The sequence below is a fragment of the Sitophilus oryzae genome, unplaced genomic scaffold, assembly GCF_002938485.1.
Source record: "Sitophilus oryzae breed Bouriz unplaced genomic scaffold, Soryzae_2.0 scaffold_41_pilon_pilon, whole genome shotgun sequence".
In the NCBI taxonomy this organism is placed as follows: Eukaryota; Metazoa; Arthropoda; class Insecta; order Coleoptera; family Curculionidae; genus Sitophilus; species Sitophilus oryzae.
Window position 1 is genome coordinate 2,338,167 of NW_022146996.1, and position 21,961 is coordinate 2,360,127.

Consider the following 21,961-nt stretch of genomic DNA (forward strand, 5'->3'; position numbering starts at 1 on the left):
TTTCTCTCTTGTATTCACCAAAGATAATTACCAAGTACATTCATGTCTCATGTTTCATGTAATACCTAGTATAAATATTACTGATATAGCAATACTAGACTACCTAAAGTTGAAAGTTTCAGTAAAATGCAAGAAAAATTAAAAATATAGCTGAAATATTAATAACATCTATAACTAAACTTAAAGTAATAAAATAAGTAATAAGTAAAATGGGGTATAATTAAAAAAATGTATATATGAAAAATATAAATTATACATTTATGAAACAATCTATAGAGGTACCTCTGAAAAACTGAAAAACTTTTGAAGACTTTTTTTTACCTTTCCACATAAAATGCCTTGAATATACCTGTATACACCTGATATATTTTTTATTACATAATAAACAATGAAGTTATTAAATTACTGTTCGACTTTTGTTTAATATTTTTAATTAAAAAGCGCAACAAAATATTTCAACACACAAAAAATAAAAATCATGTTTGAAAACCACCGTTCCCTTTCGGCTTGCCGGGCTTGATCAAGAAGTTTAATGAGAATAAAATAACACATATTCAACATAACTAATATACTAAATATAAATAACACATAACTCTAGAAATTTTATTTCTCAGGAGGACAATAGATAGATATTTATTTAACTTTTAATTTTAACTTTAATTTTTACTTTTTACGTGAAAAACTGTCTGTTTGTGCTTCAAGCGAAATCGACCCTTATCAACCGACTACGGTAGCGCCCTCTCTTCGAGACCTCTTGAACCACGAGGCGATTCATATCACCGAAATCGAAATCGAAAAATCCGAACAATTATTTTAAACTCAAATCAGATCAAATCTGTCTCCATGGCAACAATTTTTACTGTATAAAAATACTACCTTAGAATTTATCTCGTAATTACCTTAGAATTTATCTCGATTTTTTTTTCTAGCCATTTTTAAAATACCTTTTAGAAGAGATTTGTTCAGATAATGTTTTGGCTCACTACCTTTTCCTGTTATCTTCCGGAGTCTATAACTTTCAGGGGTGATATGACGCTTCTTTCCAGCACTCCATTTTTTCCGCTAATATCTTCGAGCATTAGAGCCAGCAGAATGATCCCTCCGGTTTTCTTTTCGCGCTTCGCCGATCCGACGACGGTATCCGAAATCCGACGCCGACGGGTACCCGTATCTGAGACCGAATAGATCCTCGAAATCGACGCGACGCGACGCCTTTACGAAACGATAGTCTCAAAGGTCAAAGTCAAGTCAATAGTCGTCAGTAAGTCAGAAATACGCCTGTACGGCCTAAGAACGCTGGATTAAACTCATCGCCACTTCTGATGTAATCGGGATATTATTTAACAGAAATTGATATTTAAAATGTAATTCTAACTAACTTGACAAACAATAGCTTTGTTCGGGTTTTTCTTATTACCGATTCTGAACCGTCCTAGAACTGTGATACGCATGCGCAGAAGGAAATATGGATAAATTATTTCATTTGCGCATGCGCTGCAGAGTTCTAGGACGGTTCAGAATCGGTAATGATAAGAACCCGAACAAAGCTAATGTCTTCTCTGGGCCGAAATCAACAATCTCCGACATTCAACTGTTTCCAAAGCCTACTACTCCGCTACTCGCAAACATCAGCGGACACGGGGTGCAGTCACGGCGTGAAAATGACTGCCTATCATAAGGATCATAGGCGTCGATAACATATGCCATTTAAATGTAATATATTACTTTACAATTAAAAAAAATACAGGCATTAATAGACCTTTTCCGTTAACCGGATTTTCAGCGGTCATAATCATGTCATAATATTTTATGGTCATAATGCTCGGACAGATTTGGCGCCGTTCAAATCTGGTTATAAACTGAGTTTTTTTATAGGCTAGGGATAAAAAGAAATGTATCTAAAGAAATGACGGAGCACGGATGTCGTAACCAGGGTTCTTCAAAAACTACGTCTTTTCCCGTTCATTAACTACATAAAAACTACATTAATAAACTATGTATTGATATTATGAATAATTTTCCTTTGTATGAGGTGTAATAGAGATAATATGATGTAAATATTATATTTAAAGCCATATTTCTTCTGTTTTCTTAAATACATTATGTGTTTTTAAAGCTTCAACTTATTATAACCTCACCTTTGACCTCACCTCAAACCTTTGATATTTGAAAGTTACATACATAGGTTACATAAACTACACCCTCTACATAAATTACATAACTACATGTAATGTAGTTTATGTAGTTTTTAAAAGTAACATGTAGTTTTCCGAACCCTGCTTTAAATGCTCATAGCCAGGGTTCGGAAGTAGTTGACTAAGACGTAATTTACCTTATTAACTACGTGTAGTTTTTCCTCAAAAACTACGTCTTTTCCCAGCTTTTTAAAGCCATATTTCTTCTGTTTTCTTAAATACATTATGTGTTTTTAATGCTTCAACTTATTATAACCTCACCTCAAACCTCTGACATTTGAAAGTTACATACATAGGTTACATAAACTACACCCTCTACACTTAACTACATGTAATGTAGTTTATGTAGTTTTTAAAAGTAACATGTAGTTTTCCGAACCCTGCTCATAGCGTCTCCCTGTATATAACCTCATTGTATACGACCAGGGTTCGGAAGTAGTTAATTAAGACGTAATTTACCTGATTAACTACGTGTAGTTTTTCTTCAAAAACTACGTCTTTTCCCGTTCATTAACTACATGAAAACTACGTTAATAAACTATGTATTAATATTATGAATAATTTTGCTTTGTATGAGGGGTTTAAATAATATGATGTGTGAATATTATATTTAAAGCCATATTTCTTCTGTTTTTTTAAATACATTGTGTTTTCTAAAGCTTCAACTTATCATAATCTCACCTCAAACCTTTGATATTTGAAAGTTACATACATAAGTTACATAAACTACACCCTCTACATAAACTACATTAACTACATGTAATGTAGTTTATGTAGTTTTTAAAAGTAACATGTAGTTTTCCGAACCCTTTATTCGACCAAATTACGACCCATCCCTATATCCAGAGATTAATTATTTGCTGATAAATGTAATTTTTGACACTTGACCACATCAGTAGCTAACTTCATATCATTTAGTAAACCAAAACAGGATGGAAGACATGGCGGAGGATTTAACAAATTCACCTGATAATAAACAATCATTTTTAAAACATGGAAATAAGCAATGGATAAAATTAAATGTAGGCGGAACATATTTTTTAACTACAAAAACCACATTGGCGAGAGATCCAAATTCTTTTTTATATAGATTAGTTCAAGAGGATAGTGATTTAGAATCCGATAAAGTGAGTCTCTTAAAACAAAGATATTTTATATGAATATCTGATATTAGTAATTTTTTTGTTTGATTATTTAGTTATTAAAGCTAATTTGTGTTTAAAGTTTGGGTATAGATTCTAATGAACACCCTAACATTGTTTTTATACCTAGTTTTATTGATAATTATTGGTACTTATAAAAAAATAGTATTGATGTAATTCGATAAGTATTTTTCATAGATATATAAGATTTAACATACTTTGATTATAACACTTAGATCTTTATACTTGTTTTTAATATGTAACTTAATAAAATAATTTTAACTTTAATGATAAATCGTTGGCTTATAATCATATTACATAGTTCTGTTGTATGTAACATTATTATTGAATATTACATACAACCATGTAATTCTAAGCCAACAAAATGTAGTTTAATGATTAGCAATAAATTTTAACTTTGATATTTTTTTAGGATGACACGGGTGCCTACTTAATTGACAGGGATCCAAATTATTTTTCGCCAATTTTGAATTATTTGAGACATGGTAAATTAGTAATAAATAAAGGTCTTGCTGAAGAAGGAGTTTTAGAAGAAGCTGAATTTTATAATATAGCAGAATTAATAAATTTAGTGAAAGAAAAAATAGGTCAGAGAGATAATATATTTAGTAAGAATGGGAAAAAACATGTATATAGAGTTTTGCAATGCCATGAAGATGAACTTACTCAGGTATTAATTCAGTATTAGTAGTGGTATTGTTAAGATTGGGCTGGTCAATCAAATACAAAGAATTATATCTTCAACAAACTTTTTAATTATGACAATATAGTGACAATAACTGTTACTATTTATATTCTAAATAAAATTATGGTAATTATTGAAAAACTGGAAATTGTCTGATTTTCACCAAAATTGGTACACGCCCTATTTTGAGGTCATAGATTATGAATCTGCACTTTTTTCCTGGCGATCTCTTACAGGTTTTCAGAAAACCGGAAAATAATTTCAACATTGAATTTTCAGAAATTTATAAGAGAACAGTTTTGAGTAATAATGTAAAATGAAAGTGGATACTCATATAATTACTCTAATAATATAATTTATTTACATCATTAATGTCACATATAATCAATTTACAACGGAACAGTTTTATTGACATCCCCCAACACGCATTTTCATATTTTTGGAGAGTATCCTTCATTACCCTAACTTGTTCCCGTAGCTCTTCATTTTGCTTCTCTAACATTTTAATGTTATCTTTAAACTGATCAAGTCCATTTGACCTAAAAAGACCTTTTTTTTTTCATTAAAACTGCTTTAAATATACAAAGTTACACTTACTCAGGATTATTAATTCTGGTGGGGGTTTTCACAGTAAGACTAATCTCTATAGTTTTGGTTAATTTAGCCATCATGGCTCTATGACTAGATACTTGGTTTTCTTTGTTAGTTCAAGATTGCAAATAAGGTTCTTCATATGAAGTTGAAGGTTGAGTCTCAAATGACTCCTTTAATATTTCCGTAACTTACTGTGTTATGTTGCCTTCTTTTAGCAATTTGACCAGATCTTGCAGTAGTCTTAGGTTTACGAGATGAAGATTAAATTGTTGAATATAATCAGATTAAATCAATTAAAAAAACAGAGTCGGACTTGAAATTATTTTAAATAATAATTAAATAGTTTTGTTATTGTTAAGATACCCAAAACAAAAAAAAACTATTTTAAATGTGGCATATCATTGTACTCAGGAGACCGAGTTCTTTCAAAACCCGAAATAAAAAATGCAGGTCCGTATTTAAAAAAATTAAATTGGCCTCTGTATCTCACAAATTATCAGCTAATTTGAAAATCTAAAAATACTATCAGATAGCCCTAATAAAGTGGCTATGAGAATATGTAATTAGTTTTTGATTTTATGTGTTCCCCTCGTTACTTTTTGATTTTCTAAAAAAATATAGAGGGGAACAAATAAAATTGATTTTCAAAAAAATCCTTTTTTTTTTAAAAAAAAACTCAGCAATCCTTGATGGCATCTTGGTAAACATCCCGAGGAGCAACTTTACCCTAATTTAATCATCTTCGTATCTATTATACGGCTTTCCGAGATATCATTGGTACACCTCGAATTTGTAGCCTTTTAACTTAAATAGTTACACTTGCCGTCTTTTTACTTAAAAATAGTGACGTTGTCACTTGCCGCTTTTTTAAAATTTCAAAAATCGTAGGTAAAAATTTCTTTTTCAAAAGTCTTTTTCAAAAATATTATATTATCATTAAATTAGGTTGGGGTATTAGGTGGATGAGGATCACATTAGTCTAAAAATTTTCAGATGGTGTCTACTATGTCAGACGGTTGGAAGTTTGAACAACTTGTAAATATAGGATCACAGTACAATTATGGTCAAGATGAACATGCAGAATTTTTATGTGTTGTTAGCCGAGAACTTGGTATTCCAGAAAGTACAGAAATTAGAGGTGAGCGAGAGGATAGAGCAAAAGTTTTACAACAAAAGGGCTCTAGAATGTAGATTCTATGTGATAACTATTATTCTTTTTTTTGTCAATTCTAAATTGAATAAGATATATTTCAATTAATTACTGGTCTTCTCAACTGTGATTTAATAAATTTAATTTTCTAATTTTCAATAATGAAAATATGCTAAATCATAAGTTGTCTATTGCTAAAATAATCAAATTATCTGAAGTATAACTTATTCATACTATTTGTTAAAACTTCAGCAAAGCATCATATTTTATATTCTCTAAGTGTGAGTATTAAATAATAATATTCCAATACTCAGTATTCAGTACTATTTATAATTTGATATTTCTATTGTTTTTTGTTGTCTATTAACTAAACATACTCACACCTACTCATTTTTCTTCGTTTTGTTAGTGAAATTAAATAAATATAAAGGATTATTTTATCACTATAAAAGGAATAATGTTTTAACATCATACTTATTAAATGTGCTCTGAACACTAACAAAATACAGGGTTTTTAATCTGATAATAAAATGCATTTCAATTAATTTTTCAGAAATACTTATAATAATTTTATTTTCTATTCAGATTTTTGAACCTATAATTAAATGTTTATAAAATTACTTTGTAAAGCATAAAGCAGTCACAATATCATATATAATTTTTACCCTTCAGATAACTTTAAGTTACTTATTTCGTGGAATCAATTATGAGTCTGTTTTATGTGTAGGTATATATTAGAGACTCAAAATAAAATATCCTTTGTATATACCGATTTTAGGTTATTATATTAATATTATGAATATTGTGTCAATGAATTATAATAATATAGATTATAGAATTATGTGGTCACAGGTAATAAGTAGTTAAGACAAAAAATTATCAAAATAAAGAGTCAACTATCTTAGTATTTTAATTTATTTTTTCACACAAAGAAAATTTGAACTAACTACATACTCTCAAGATAGGTTCAAACAGCAAAATAAAATAAAATTGAAATAAAACGACCAATAAGGCACTTATTTCCAACGAAAAAAATTAAATATGAAATATTATAACCCCCCCCCCCCCCTCGGCGTCACTTGGCTTGGATATTATAGTTGAAGACATTAGTCATATAATTTTATAAAATAACTATTCTTCTTTTTCCGACAAAAACCGGCGTCAGCTATGGCTATGAAATAAAGGTCGCTATCATTTTCTATGAAAAATTATATGGTAAATGTCATTGATGTTCATTTTCAAGCCAACTGGACGCCTTTTTTTCGGCCATACGGTAATATTTACTCGTGTGCAGAACACTGAAGTTGCATAAAAATTCAGTGTAATGATTTTAGTAGTTTTACTATTTACAGTCTATTATTATTTTACAGTATTAGTTATTCCAGCTCATAATATACAGGTTGGTCCGAACTCTATTCCGGAAATTTCGGCAGCATATTCTGCAGTTAAAAATAATTAAAAAAGTTTGTATAAATAATGTATGTCCTAAAATGCTTAGTTTCGGCGATACAGGGTGTAGAAGTTTCATTTTTATTTCCATTTTTTCCAAATAATTTCTGAAATACCATAAATATTTGGATGAAAATTAGTGTCTGGGAGTTTTTTGACATGATAAATTTTGACAATATGACTCCTAATTGTAGAAGGCTACATATTTTTTGTCTGGTTTGAAGATTAATGACTTCTCGTACCTGTATAAAACTACTGAATTATCAATATCTGTCGTCATTGATATAAATAATTAAACATGTTGACCAAATAGTTATTAGATTGAAATCATAAATTTGAAATGTTTTTGTGCCAAAAGTTTAACAGAAACTGTTTTATCATCATTTTTTCGAAGAAAAAATTATGATTACTTAAAAAAAAGTTCTCAAATTTATATAATTTCATTCAAATAACTTTCCACTCGACATGTTTATTTTTTGTCAATAATGACATGTATTGACTATTTCCATTCTAAATATCTTCAGAACGGTTGCTTGTAGCGATTTTTACCGAGAGATATTTTTTACGGGAAAAATCACCGAAATGCTTTTTTCACCCAGTAGTGTTATACCGGTACGGACGAAAAATGATTACTCTTCAAAACAGTTTAAACATATGTAGGTGGCGCCCCCTACAAGTAGGAGTCATATTGATATCAAAATCAAATTTCTCATGTCAAAAAACTCCCAGACGGCAATTCTCATCTAAATATTGACGTTACTTCAGAAATTATATGAAAAAAATCAAAATATAAATGAAACTTCTACAACATTTATAAGAACTTTTTTACTTATTTTTATCTGCAGAATATGCTGCCGAAGTTTCCGGAATACAGTTCGGACAACCCTGTATTATAAATTTATATTAAACAGGGGTTGTTCACACTATTTGACATGGAGTATTGTAGATTACAGTTGAGGGTTGGAACCTTTGGTGTTACACAGCAAAATAAAAACACTAAATCACCACAATACACCAAAACACTTTTACTTTTACACTGGACGCGCGTTTCGCTAACCATGTTAGCATCATCAGCAGATGATTATATGATAAGTAGTAGTAGTATCAGCAGATGATTATAAACTAAAGTTTATAACTAACTATATGATTATAAACTAAAGTTTCTAATCATCTGCTGATGATGCTAACATGGTTAGCGAAACGCGCGTCCAGTGTAAAAGTAAAAGTGTTTTGGTGTATTGTGGTGATTTAGTGAATTAGTGTTTTTAGAAATTATTTATGTTTTTTAATTATTTATTATTAGTGTTTTTAGAAATTATGAGTGATGGGGTCTTTGAAGGACTACTAGAGCTACATTTTTCAAAATGACTTTCAAAATGTACACTGTCCGAAATAAAAAAAAGGCAAAGTTGTATTTTTTAAATAAAACATCTTGTAGATTATTACATTTTTAGTTTCTATGATTTTTTATTTATTTGGGACACTGTACTTTTTGAATATTGTTACGGATTCCGTGGGTCCACTAATTATTTAAACTCACGATAAAATATTTAACGAATTTATTTTTCTTCTAAATTTACTATTTACTTTTTAATTTATTTTTTATAAATTTAATTTTTTTTTGATGAATTTATTTTTCTTCTAAATTTACTATTTATTTTTAATTTATATTAATTAAACACACAACTAACTATTTATAAAATTCCGTCCACAATTTCCAAACGCGGTATATTCAAACTTCAAACTGTCCAACCGCCCAAGCGCGGGCCTTTATATACCCCTACTGACTGTTTCTCGAACCTTCTGTAATCTTCGATACTTTTCTGCCATCTACCAGTAAATTCTATTGCTTGATTCGCGTACTTGTCGACTTGATTAAGAGATGGCGCCTCCTCAAAATGTCTTCAGATTTCCCAAATACGTTTAAAATAAAGTATACGGAGGGTACCGCTTAAATTTCTGTCCCGATATTGAAGGATGGCTATAGAATTTCAATGCATTTCCTACATAAGTCTATCCTTGGTTTGTAGGAGGTTTGACTAAATAAGGATGAACCTATGTCTTGAAACCATTCGACTCGATTTTCTGTCCTCCTTCAATACTGGGACGTAAATCCTCTCATTGCTCTTATGGGGAGGCCGTCGTATATTTTATTTAAACGTATTTGAGATTTCCTGACAATGTAGACAACCAGCAATGCTGTTTTAGTTACTCGCTTCTCCGACAGATGGCGCCACACACACCTTGACAATGATTTTTAAATTATTTTATCACCCACAATTTCTAGAAATCTAATCATTTGGCTATACTACAATTATTCTCCGTGTCGAATAGCGTGAATAAGGCGCCGGGCGGACTATTAGTAGGACTATTTGTTAGTAAGAAACATAGTCAAAACTGTTGGCAGTTTTTGTTTATATTTTTTTTGTTTTATGATGTTGCATTACAACGAACATTTTTATATGATTTTATTTTATCTCGCTGTTTAAAGTCATTATTTAAGAGGTTATATGAGAAAAAATATTAAATAACATGAAGATAATGTTTATCATTTTCTATGAATAATGATATGTTATTAAAAAAATATCAGAAATTACAGAATTTGTCGTTGAAAGAGAACCGCAACTATTACTGATCTATTTTAACTGTAATCACCAATCGTGTACTAAAGACTTATAAACAGCTATGTAATAGTTTGTTATATCTATGACAATTATTTTTTAACAGTTAAGATCGAACAAAAGTTAGTGCTCGTTTTGTACTGTTAACATTACGGATTTTAAGATTAATATTAACCATTTATCTCCTGTCACCATATAATTACTGTTAGATGTAGATCCCCACTCAGTTGTTATTTCGGAAATTTTACTCATATGCTGATGACTTTACTCATTCTATCTGTACAAACACAGCACAGTAGTATGTTTAAGAAAAATCATTTTTTTACCTGTGAGAAATAACTATTTATGTGTTAGCTTTATTTATAATAAAATACATTTTGTAAACACACTTTAAGGATAGATTTAATAAGTTCATTATAAGCAAGTTTTTTTAAAAGCTATCAAATAAAGATAATAGTAATATGTATCGGCTTCTTTATTAAACTAATTTCTATACCTATAATAGAATAAAAACTTAAATTAATAGAGAAACGTAAAATTTGTGAAAAGTAATTTACACTGGGAAACGCCTACTTTAATTGATTGGCATAAACTATATTTAGAAGTTTAAAGATTTGGCACAACAAATGTAGTTGCTGGGAGCAGTTCAAATGAAATGTTTTCCTTTGATGGTATACAGAGTGGTCCGAACTGTAGTCCGGAAACTTTGGCAGCATATTCTGCAGATAAAAATTAGTAAAAAAGTTCGTATAAATGTATGGATTTTATAATAAGAGCTGAAACTTTCACATAGGGATCGGCAAGACAAGAAATCTTGTCTTGGCAAGCAATTTCTTGTCTTGTCTTGAAATATTTTCAAGAATTAAAATAAAATCTTGTCTTGACCATTTCTTGAGAGTTGATTTCTTGTCTTGATTCAAGAGATCTTGAAATTTCTTGATATCTTGACAAAAGGGGAACCCCCGTTTAAAATTCGTTTATTAAAGGGGAACCCCCTGTTTAAAAGTCGCGGTGAGATTGGTTAATGTGATGTTTATGCTTTATGCGTAAAATCGAGGGTCAGGTATCTAATTTTCAAAAAATTCAAAAACTTTGGGCTCATTATACTACAGTAGCCAAAATCATCAGATTTACATAATTTTGTTAATTATTATTATTATCTATTATTAAAATGAGTGATTGCGATGGTTCGTTGAGCAGCAAATCTGAGCCGTTCGTAATTGAATCTAGTTCAGAATACCTACCACCTCAGACACCTGGACGTAGAAGTTTAATTAGTGATTTTGACAGTAGTGACGGTGATAATACTACTACAGATAAAAACAGTCAAAACAACAATGATAAAAGCCTTAGATTAACAATAAATAAAAGCTACTCTACTTCAGTGGCGTACATTAAAATGTATTATTTTTTTATTTTAAAAATTTTACGTTAATTCAAAAAGTCTGTATGGTACTGAAGTAGACCCGCTTTGCAAAGTTTTCTTCTATTCTAATATCGTAGGCCATAACATATCGAAAAAATTATAAAAAAAATATTTAAAAATTAAAAAATTATTAGGCATTAAAAAAGGTTTCAATTTAATTTGGCCCACAGTATGCCAACTTTGGACATTCGATTTTGGACGTACTTATGTCAACTTTGGACATTGGGCATCCGAAAAAGTGCCGCTTCGTACAAATATTTTTTGCTTAATAATTTTTGTATCCATCAATTAATGGATATTGATATAATATACCAAATTACAATATTTACAAATACCTAAGTAAATGACTATTTCTTTTTTATTTTATATTTTCAAGAAATTTCAAGATTTTCTTGATTTCTTGTCAAGAAATCTTGATCTTGAGAAGTAATTTCTTGTCTTGTCTTAAAAACCAAATATCATTTCTTGTCTTAATCTTGTCTTGAAATCAAGACAAGATCAAGAAGTTGTCAAAAAAATGACGACCCCTACTTTCACAGTATTTTTTTTCGTCATTTTCAACAACATTTTCGATATATTTAAGAAAAAAAATTGTCGATTTTTTTGAAACTGTCTACCTAATTAAAAATTAAAAGCAATATAATTAGAACCATTTATTTAAACTATAAGTTTTATTGTTTAGCTAAGCTTTGATTTTAAAAATTATGAAAGATATAATTAATATTAATATGGATATATAAATTTATACACACAAACAGACATAAAGAGTTCATTAATGTTTACTAATATCTAGACTAGGATGTTGCCACTTGCTTCAAAGGACCTTCAAGGTAAGTGGCCAAAGCCTGAGCCTTTTGCTTCAGCATTCCAAATCCGACTGTATTTTTAGCATATAGGCATAATAAAACATTGGATACTTGTGTGATAGCTATTCGTCCCTCTTGAAATTCCATTAGTATAATTTCGGGTTGGTCTTCTCGTAGAGCATTTTCACCTAGAATTAACAATTCATATATGAAATGCTACCAAGAGAATATGAAGTTCGGAAAGGTTTATAGAAACTTCACCAACATAATCAAGTTGATTCAATACAGAGAGATTCATGGTCGATAATGAGATTTTATTATATTTTTAATACATATTTACATTTTTGAAAAATAATTTCACTTAAGAAAAATTATTAAAAGTAATAATAAAATCAATAAATAACAGTAACCTGGCTATTTTAACCTGTTATATTTAAATATGTAACAGTAGTAGTCTCAAGACTCTTGCCAGTCTTGCATGTTTTTAATAGATTTTTACTAGAGGTATTTTCTACATAGAAAATCTTTAAATAAATAGTAGTTTTAGTAATTTAATGCAAATAAAATTTAAAGGAAGAAATTATTAGAATATTTGACGAAAATTGTTGTTTTTCGATATATTGAACCAGCATTTCTTTAAAATTTTATGCAATAGTCGGGAATATTTGTAATAAATCAAAACAATAATTTTGAAGAAATGCGTAATTTCTTATATCATATAAACGTGAAAAAATGCAAATCCGCATGATTCTTGCATGCTTGACCTTTCGGAAGTCTTGCACTGGTCGGTCTTGGTTTTGCAGTTTGTGCAAAACCATAAAATGGAATATTTAAAAAAAACATGTGCGCCACTGACTTTTTCTTTTGATATCAAAATTGTGTAGGCCGTTTAATACCCATTAAAAATTATCTCTTGATATTTTGTCGAATTCGGCCTTCTTGATGAGCCTGAAGCCGCGTCCAAGCTACTCGAACAATATGTTCGCGAACATATATAATTAAACAGATACTAAGTGAAAATTGTGAGATAGGTAGATTTATAAATAATAAAGCCAACAAGTACAGCTAGCCTAGGCCCATTAAGGAGCGCGGAGCGCCGAACGGCTAGTTTGTACGCCAGAGCGTGCGTCTGCCTATGCTAGAGCGCGCGCGTTCTTTTTCCGACGAGTGTCGGTAAATCAAAAGGAGCGAACGGCGTGCATTTCGGCGGACATTGTACCGGACACTTGGAAGGGTCTCATTTAATTTCGGGCGTCCATCTGTGATTTTTATTTTTTACCGAGTATTCGACAATGGGAGACGCAGTTATTGACTGGGATCGTGAAAAACATTTACAACTAATTTATTTATACAAAGAAAAGATTTTATAATTTTAATTTTATTGAGGGTTGAGTGTGAATAGCTATGTAGCTAGACTTCGTCCATATAATTTCATTTTTGTTAATAAAGACCTTTATGATTATTTTTATTAAAAACCGGAATTATTATGGGATTCTGAAATTAAAAATTACTACTTAATAGGAAGTTTGACACCGGAAATGAAATTTTACCATTACATTTTTAGAAATAAATATACCGGGTGTTTCTGAAAAGTACGACACTTCTATAACTTTTTTAATTTTTTAGATAAAAAACGAGATTTGGTATGTTAGTATAGGACATAAATCAGGATTGATCGACGTTTTCATTTATTTTCGGTCACTACGTATTTCACCGGAAATGACAACTTTTGATTTAAATGGTACCCTCGGTATTTTTTTACTGTATATGATAGAAAATGACATTCTAAATAGAATGATATATTATATGTCAACTTTTGACATTTTCAATTTAAAAATGGCCATAAATAAACGTAACGAGAGTTTTACTCCAAATACCAAGTATGTGGTACCAAATTATTCGTAAAAAAATGCTTTTTCCAAATATGCTGAGCCAGCCTCGTATCATTTGAAAAATTTGAGTTATCATTAAAAATACGATTTGGGCATCTTTTAAGCGGCCAAAAAAGGATACGAAAAAAAATTACACAATCAAATATATGTTTCCAAAGTTCTTTGATTACAAATTAATAGTTTTAACTCAGTCTTGGCACTCTAGATTGAAATTTAAAATGCTATTTTTATTTAATTGGAATTGTCTAAAATTGCGTATGGTATGTCATTCTATTCAGAATGTCATTTTCTATCACAAATAAAGTAAAAAAAATACTTAGGATACAATCTAAAAATACAAAGTTGTAGTCATTTCCGGTGAAACAGGAAGCGACCGAAGGTCATTGAATACGTCAATCAATCCCGATTTATGTCATATATTAACAAACTAAATTTCGTTGTATTATTTGAAAAAATAAAAAAGTAAAAAAGTGAGCCCCTTTTGAGAAACACCTGGTAGAATCGGCTGAAAATGAATACAGGTCTTAAAAATACACTATAACGAATAATCTACCAAAAGACCCCTGTAACCCTCCGCCTGCTAAATATTAATTCTTCAACGACAAAAGTTCTTAAACTGTTTACCGGTTAATTTATTTAATAAAATGCTTGCACTCGAAATCCGGGCACTCGAAAAAACAGAGACTACCTAAACGCATCCTAGATCTATAGAGCAAACTGGTTGTCGCATTCTTCCCCGCACTTCAGTCCTCGGGACCGATGCGATGGGCTGTGCCGTCGTTTACGACCTGCTGCTACGAGTATATAGTGTGAATTATACATATATGTTCGCGAACGTTTTGTTCGAGTAGCTTGGACGCGGCTTAATAAACGCAATTTTATTACTCACAATTAATAAAATTTAAAAAAAATAAAATTAATAAATTATATATTTTACCTAATTTATTATTATTAAATATTATTATTATTAGTCCAACCCACAGCAATTTCAAATAAAAAAATAATGGTATAACATCCTGTAACTCTAAAATGATGCATTTCCAAACCCATGTATATAGGAACTTTTTTTGATGAGGAATCAATGAGTACTTATTTAAAACTTTCGCAAGTTAATGATATTAAATTTATTTAAAGGTTGCTATTAGACTTGGATCAAGGAAATTTAAAAATATTGCATTTATCTCATCATATATATTATCAAGGAGGCCGACAAAATATCAAGAGACTATTAAACTGCTTACACTATTTCGTTAACAAAAGAAAAAAGTCAGTGTCGTACATGCTTTTTTTAGAAAAATATTTCGGTGATAACCCATATGCACGTCCCATCGACACTTTTATAGCCTTAAAATATGTCGCATATATAGTAACTTTTACCCTCAAAATTTAATTGAAAACGCTAAAAGTACTTGGATAATTATAATAAATCGAAAAAATATTAAGACTTTAACACCCTTTAGTTACGAAATAAAGCAGAATAGGACCTATTTTAATATGAAAAATAAATCTTAATTTTAAGTGAGGAATCTCCCCATGAGATATGGCACATGTTTTTTGAAACACCTTGTATAAACCAAATTATTTCCACTAGATATTTAATTTTTGAAGGGCTCACCATTTTTTTCATATTTACTCCAAATATTGCTTGCTATTGCTGCCGTTACTCTTGCATCTTTATCACCATATCCACTATAGGCTAAAAGCAAACCTTCCTGGTTTACAAGTCTACAAAACGGAACAATAGAATAAAGAATGGAATTTTCAATTCCCTTCTAGAAAATAAATAATAGTGTATAGAAGAATATCCAGTCTTATTTTAAATTTATATTAACAAATAATATATTTGTATAAATACCTATTTACACAAATATTTAATTGGAATTTTAACACCTATTAAAATCAACTTGAACACATGGTATAAAACTTGGGAGATGTGAAATCTAAATGTGATGCAGACATTTCAAATTAAAATAAAGCATGCAGTGCCTTTTATTCTCAGATTGTATCACCAAGCTTTTACTACATTATAAATACCCGTAAGGGTCTAGAAATTGAACCAGGGAAATAAAAACCCAGCAATTGCCATTAAACGTTTGCAACGTGAAAATTTAGGTAATTTTATTTCATGACACCTGCTCTATCTAAAGATTAAAAAACAAACATAATGAGTGATATACTGAATTTGAATAATGGTGGACAATGCTGTTGTTGTATTATAAGTATTGATGTATTATATTACTATTAAGTATATAAAGCAATAGATATAAGTTTTTTTTAACTTTTAGTAGGTATTCTGAGATATAGCTATCCCTTTAGAGTACTAAAAAACTTAATAGAAACTACTTAACTGTAAACTGGCACATTTACAATTGGAAGATATACTGATATACCCTCCCTTCATTAAAAAACGAAATTTTTCCTTCCAAGTTTTTATACAAAGTTGTAATTTGATATTAGCATTCTGCAATTATTTTGATGTGTTTTATAGGAACTTAACAGTACATAACTGTATCAAAACCCTTTGTTTAATTCTTTTCCAGAAAATATAATACTTATTGGAACTAAATGAAATGTGAATATACATATATTTTTTCTTATAAGTACAACATTTCTCTTTACAGTATATACCATACTCATACTGTGTTTAATCTACTCTGGTAAATCTACATCACAGTATAAGGAACTTGGATCTTTCTACTATGATATAAGGAACGTAGATGTCTACATTAAAAAACAATATAAAATCTTTATAAATATTTATAATATAAAATAGATTTTAGATCTCTCATCTTTGTATTTTATTGTGTCTATTTAATATATTGAATAGGCATACTACTATTTAATATATTGAATAATTTAATATGTAAACTCTTTAAGAAAGTTTTGTTCTTGAAAATACACAAGGAACATAATAATATACCTACTTATTTAGTATTAAACTTACAAAGTATTTTCAACTCCACCTGTATTAGCTTGACTTAAAACTTGGGTGAGAACTTTAGGTTTCAACATTTTTTTTTAATCTAGCCGCACAGTTTATTTACAATTTTTAATTTTATGATAAATCACGGGTTTTAGTGTTATGAGAAAAAGAATGTCAACAACTGTTGATAAAATATATAATCAAATATCTATAATATTAATAAAAAAAAGACAATATTTTATTGTTATGGAACATTTATGAAAATAGTTTTGACAATAAACATATTTTTTAAAAATAAAAATTGACATGTACATCAGCTGATCGAGGCAGGGGGGTGACAGTGAAATAGGAAAATTGGAAACAGTCATTAGTGTCATTCTCCTCACGACAAGTATGGCCGCCTAGACAAGGACAGCATTGTTTTTGTCTAACTATTGTCTAACTTCACAGTTTAGAATTGACAGATTTCAGTTTCAGAGACAACTTCAGATTTGTTCTAGAACAAATTCGAAAAGATAGAAGAATCTTTGCAATTACTACTATTTTTATTTTATAGGTTTTTATTATCGTATCTTATGCATATTATATCCCTTGATATAATCTTGTTAAACTAATGTACCTATTCTCTGTGTGAAGTGTGAAACAATGACGTTTACCCATCCATGATATACTACACTCTTGTACAAAAAAGAACATTAATTAACCTATTATCTATGGAAGTTCTCTGTCAAAATAAAATTTAGCTATGCCCAAAATAGGTACTTTCTTCTTCCTTTCTTTTATTTGTCTGTGTTGTTTATTATATGTGTTTATTTACCTTTAAAAGAAAACACAAACTTTGTTTTTATTATGAAAATCTATGTCAGCTAGATATAAACGATATAAATATATAAACGAGGGTATAAGCAAGTAGGTATAAGTAACAGTTTATTTAAAAATTTCTTTGTGAAGCAATGTAATTAGGAATACGACGAATTTGATTTAATTCTAAAAGGCTATGTCTTTTAATTCTGATTCGGATTTAGAAGTAAGAGTACGTAAGGGTAAGTCTAAATTATAACTAACTTGACAAACATTACTAGCTAGATATTTTTAGCTACTGAGAGAATATCGGAAAACATGCATATAGTAGCTAATGAACCCTCTTTAGCATTTTATAGACTACAAGAACATGTGAGGAAAGCATTACATCCTATGGTAGATAGACGAACGGACGTCAATAAATTGCACGTTGAATTACAAGGAAGATGTTATGATATGGAATATGCAGTAGGGTAATTAGCCAGTATTTCATAATTAACAATTTTGCAAATAAATATTTATTTTTAAGAGCTCTAAAATCTACCAGCAGTGCAAATGAAACTTTTGATAATATACGTGAAGGTTTAAAGAATGCGATATTCCTAAAGCAACAATTAAAGTATGAAGAATCTAGAAGGAAGAAGTCAGACTCAAGTTCAGTATATAAAAGGCTTTCAGCTCATATTACTTTGGACTTACCTGAATTACCAGAACTATCAGATGTTGTTAGAGAAACAGCTAACAAAGTTGAAAGTATGATGAGTAAAGCCACACACTCGTCACAAATTCTTAATGCATTGTAACTTAGTTTGTTTAATATATGTATTATTACATAGAGGCGTTTTTACCAGGATTGTGCAGTGCTAATCAAAGCAGGGTAGGCAAAAATGCCTAATTTAGAACTTCTATGTAGACTACAAAAACTTAAAAATATATAGATTCTATTTAAAATAAGGAAATTGGCAACTTACCTCGGGGTAAATTGGAAGTGCCAGAAAGTGAAAAATATTTTAAAAGAAAGTACACCTGGAAATAATTTTATCTAAAATATTCAAATTCATTTCTAGATTTTTGAATCCAAAAGTTAGTAATAAATAAAAGTACATATAATTAACTAATTGGTATTGAAACAATACAATCCTCTATATTTTTATATTTATTTAGTCACGTTGTTCCATATTTCAAATAAATATATGTGAATAAATAATTTTTTGGTTTTATTTATGAAAAGTAAAAATACAAAATACATTTGAACTGAAAGAGGACCCGCCATTGAATAACCGGAAACGGAAATGAAAATTAAGCCATCATGTCCTTATCATGTCAACGTGTCAATTGGAAAATTAGTTCTCCAGACGACAACGAAGGCTTTCGGTGGCGTATCGTGTTTCCACGATTTAACACAGAGTTGACACTTCTTTCTAGTTAATTATTTTATGGATCGAGGATCCACCTGAGGGTGCAGCCACACTATCCTAAAAACGGCGTATCGGCGTAACGGCGTAACGACCTTGAATCGATTTCCAGTAATTCTATTGGCTAAAATTTTTGACAGATGAATTTGACAGATAAAATTTCTGACAGATGAATGTTCAGCCAATAGAATTACTGGAAATCCATTCAAGGTCATTACGCCCGTTACGCCGATACGCCGTTTTTAGGATAGTGTGGCTGCACCCTGATTCTTCTTGAAGTTAATGATCATTCTAGGGTTGGCTAACAAGATATTTGAACTATTTACATATATATTTCTTGATGTAAAATATAATTGTAAAGATAGAAGAATCTTTGCAATTACTACTATTTTTATTTTATAGGTTTTTATTATCGTATCTTATGCATATTATATCCCTTGATATATTCTTGTTAAACTAATGTACCTATTCTCTGTGTGAAGTGTGAAACAATTACGTTTACCCATCCATGATATACTTACTAATTTACTACCCTTGTACAAAAAGAACATTAATTAACCTATTATCTATGGTAGTTCTCTGTCAAAATAAAATTTAGCTATGCCCAAAATAGGTACTTTCTTCTTTCTTATTTGTCTGTGTTATTTATTTACCTTAATTTACCTTTAAAAGAAAACACAAACTTTGTTTTTATTATGAAAATCTATGTCAGCTAGATATAAACGATATAAATATATAAACGAGGGTATAAGCAAGTAGGTATAAGTAACAGTTTATTTAAAAATTTCTTTGTGAAGCAATGTAATTAGGAATACGACGAATTTGATTTAATTCTAAAAGGCTATGTCTTTTAATTCTGATTCGGATTTAGAAGTAAGAGTACGTAAGGGTAAGTCTAAATTATAACTAACTTGACAAACACTACTAGCTAGATATTTTTTAGCTACTGAGAGAATATCGGAAAACATGCATATAGTAGCTAATGAACCCTCTTTAGCATTTTATAGACTACAAGAACATGTGAGGAAAGCATTACATCCTATGGTAGATAGACGAACGGACGTCAATAAATTGCACGTTGAATTACAAGGAAGATGTTACGATATGGAATATGCAGTAGGGTAATTAGCCAGTATTTCATAATTAACAATTTTGCAAATAAATATTTATTTTTAAGAGCTCTAAAATCTACCAGCAGTGCAAATGAAACTTTTGATAATATACGTGAAGGTTTAAAGAATGCGATATTCCTAAAGCAACAATTAAAGTATGAAGAATCTAGAAGGAAGAAGTCAGACTCAAGTTCAGTATATAAAAGGCTTTCAGCTCATATTACTTTGGACTTACCTGAATTACCAGAACTATCAGATGTTGTTAGAGAAACAGCTAACAAAGTTGAAAGTATGATGAGTAAAGCCACACACTCGTCAAATTCTTAATGCATTGTAACTTAGTTTGTTTAATATATGTATTATTACATAGACGCGTTTTTTTACCAGGATTGTGCAGTGCTAATCAAAGCAGGGTAGGCAAAAATGCCTAATTTAGAATTTCATGTAGACTACAAAACTTAAAAAATATATAGATTCTATTTAAAATAAGGAAATTGGCAACTTACCTCGGGGTAAATTGGAAGTGCCAGAAAGTGAAAAATATTTTAAAAAGAAAGTACACCTGGAAATAATTTTATCTAAAATATTCAAATTTATATCTAAATTTTTAGATCCAAAAAAGTTAGTAATAAATCTGCGCGCAAATGCCAATATTCTGTATTAAAGAAAATATAGTTCCTGGAAAATATAATATTTATTTGAACTCTGACAACTTAATACACAAATAATATATTTGTTTAATTCAGAAACTGAATAACTAATATAATTACTATTTGGGTCAATAAGATATTTAACATGCATATTAAGGTGTGTTAGGAAATAAAATTTCAGAGAAATCCTTCTGTCAAGTTTCCATAGTATTATTCAATTCGTTTCGAACAGCTTCAGCGGCCTCACTCATTTCCAATCCTTCTAAAATATATAGAAGATTGTCAAAATTAGCGTCCTCGTCATCTTCAAACCAAAGCTGCATCATGTGTTTAGCTTGGTCAAGACGTCCTTGATGTTCATTTTTAAACCATTCTATTTCGTCTGGTTTATATCCTAAAATTAGAAGAAATATTTATAAGATATTTTTTATTCATTCAATAATATTAACCCAGCTTAGTTCCCAATTTCTCCCATTGAGGTTCAATTTTTTCAATAATCAAATGCAACCTCTCCTCACTTATGTTTTTGATTTCTACTCTTGGGTTACTATCATCTGCAAACATCTCTTGGTCGTTTTGTTTAAAATCTTCCGCAGTTTGTTCTTCGGTCAGAATATTCTCCTCCATTTCTGGCTCTTGTTGAGATTCCTTAAATTATACAGGATGTTCCAAAAAGTTTGCAACAAATCAGATTTTTTTTAGTATCTTGTTATTGAAAAAAGTATATCTGGATAGGATTCAAGGCATTATAGCCAAATAACTTTAGATTTAAAAAAAAAGAGAGAGTCGGAACTCTTGACGCAGTTAGTTTCCATTTGACAAGTACAAAGATGAAAAAATCACGCTCTTGCAAATATATTTATTCAGAGTGGTCCGATTTGTATTCCGGAAACTTCGCCAACATATTCTGCAGATAAAAATAATTTAAACATTTTTGCCAAAATTTCATTTAGTCAGGTTTATAGGCTTTAGTGTCAATTTTGATATGATTGATGACGTGCATCGGAAAATGTTTTGCGATTACCGTATCTATATAATCTTTTTAGAGATTGTAGTGCAGAAGAAGTGACAATTAAAAC

General features: G+C 29.8%; 5 protein-coding genes across 5 annotated transcripts in view; 3 read left to right on the plus strand and 2 right to left on the minus strand.

The window, feature by feature from the left end:
* The first annotated feature begins 3,068 nt into the window (after positions 1–3,068).
* LOC115885725 (BTB/POZ domain-containing protein KCTD5) lies at positions 3,069–6,761 on the plus strand. The gene is made up of 3 exons (XM_030904714.1): positions 3,069–3,322; positions 3,771–4,028; positions 5,631–6,761. Exons 1-3 carry the CDS (start codon positions 3,128–3,130, stop codon positions 5,826–5,828), a joined length of 651 nt encoding a protein of 216 aa, XP_030760574.1. The 5' UTR covers positions 3,069–3,127; the 3' UTR covers positions 5,829–6,761.
* A 5,162-nt stretch (positions 6,762–11,923) lies between these two features.
* On the minus strand, positions 11,924–17,222 carry LOC115885726 (ragulator complex protein LAMTOR2 homolog). Its single transcript, XM_030904716.1, has 3 exons — positions 16,926–17,222; positions 15,597–15,706; positions 11,924–12,277 (listed from the first exon to the last, which is right to left on the minus strand). Exons 1-3 carry the CDS (start codon positions 16,991–16,993, stop codon positions 12,078–12,080), a joined length of 378 nt encoding a protein of 125 aa, XP_030760576.1. The 5' UTR covers positions 16,994–17,222; the 3' UTR covers positions 11,924–12,077.
* Positions 17,223–17,654: 432 nt separating this feature from the next.
* LOC115885709 (BLOC-1-related complex subunit 8 homolog) lies at positions 17,655–18,508 on the plus strand. The gene is made up of 3 exons (XM_030904695.1): positions 17,655–17,947; positions 18,001–18,178; positions 18,235–18,508. Exons 1-3 carry the CDS (start codon positions 17,902–17,904, stop codon positions 18,506–18,508), a joined length of 498 nt encoding a protein of 165 aa, XP_030760555.1. The 5' UTR covers positions 17,655–17,901.
* Positions 18,509–19,721: 1,213 nt separating this feature from the next.
* Positions 19,722–20,601, plus strand: LOC115885729 (BLOC-1-related complex subunit 8 homolog). Its single transcript, XM_030904723.1, has 3 exons — positions 19,722–20,009; positions 20,064–20,241; positions 20,298–20,601. The coding sequence occupies exons 1-3, from the start codon at positions 19,964–19,966 to the stop codon at positions 20,557–20,559; spliced, it is 486 nt and encodes a 161-aa protein (XP_030760583.1). The 5' UTR covers positions 19,722–19,963; the 3' UTR covers positions 20,560–20,601.
* Positions 20,602–20,914: 313 nt separating this feature from the next.
* Positions 20,915–21,961, minus strand: part of LOC115885727 (THO complex subunit 1) — a 28,096-nt gene continuing 27,049 nt past the window's right edge. Inside the window, exons 9-10 of the mRNA XM_030904717.1 lie at positions 21,332–21,530; positions 20,915–21,276 (exon numbers count right to left, since the gene is read on the minus strand). Of these exons, the coding sequence (XP_030760577.1) occupies positions 21,077–21,276; positions 21,332–21,530 (399 nt within the window). The 3' untranslated portion in view covers positions 20,915–21,076. The remainder of the gene's footprint in view (positions 21,277–21,331; positions 21,531–21,961) is intronic.

Bases quoted from the DNA above. Each gene is read 5' to 3' on its own strand.
- LOC115885725 (XM_030904714.1), top strand. From the start codon at position 3,128: ATGGAAGACATGGCGGAGGATTTAACAAATTCACCTGATAATAAACAA. The intron at 3,323-3,770 runs GTGAGTCTCTTA...ATATTTTTTTAG, and splicing joins GTGATTTAGAATCCGATAAA to GATGACACGGGTGCCTACTT. The intron at 4,029-5,630 runs GTATTAATTCAG...AAAAATTTTCAG, and splicing joins ATGAAGATGAACTTACTCAG to ATGGTGTCTACTATGTCAGA.
- LOC115885726 (XM_030904716.1), bottom strand. From the start codon at position 16,993: ATGTTGAAACCTAAAGTTCTCACCCAAGTTTTAAGTCAAGCTAATACA. The intron at 15,707-16,925 runs GTAAGTTTAATA...TCCGTTTTGTAG, and splicing joins GGTGGAGTTGAAAATACTTT to ACTTGTAAACCAGGAAGGTT. The intron at 12,278-15,596 runs GTGAGCCCTTCA...TGTTAATTCTAG, and splicing joins GAGTAAATATGAAAAAAATG to GTGAAAATGCTCTACGAGAA.
- LOC115885709 (XM_030904695.1), top strand. From the start codon at position 17,902: ATGTCTTTTAATTCTGATTCGGATTTAGAAGTAAGAGTACGTAAGG. The intron at 17,948-18,000 runs GTAAGTCTAAAT...AGATATTTTTAG, and splicing joins AGAAGTAAGAGTACGTAAGG to CTACTGAGAGAATATCGGAA. The intron at 18,179-18,234 runs GTAATTAGCCAG...TTTATTTTTAAG, and splicing joins GATATGGAATATGCAGTAGG to AGCTCTAAAATCTACCAGCA.
- LOC115885729 (XM_030904723.1), top strand. From the start codon at position 19,964: ATGTCTTTTAATTCTGATTCGGATTTAGAAGTAAGAGTACGTAAGG. The intron at 20,010-20,063 runs GTAAGTCTAAAT...GATATTTTTTAG, and splicing joins AGAAGTAAGAGTACGTAAGG to CTACTGAGAGAATATCGGAA. The intron at 20,242-20,297 runs GTAATTAGCCAG...TTTATTTTTAAG, and splicing joins GATATGGAATATGCAGTAGG to AGCTCTAAAATCTACCAGCA.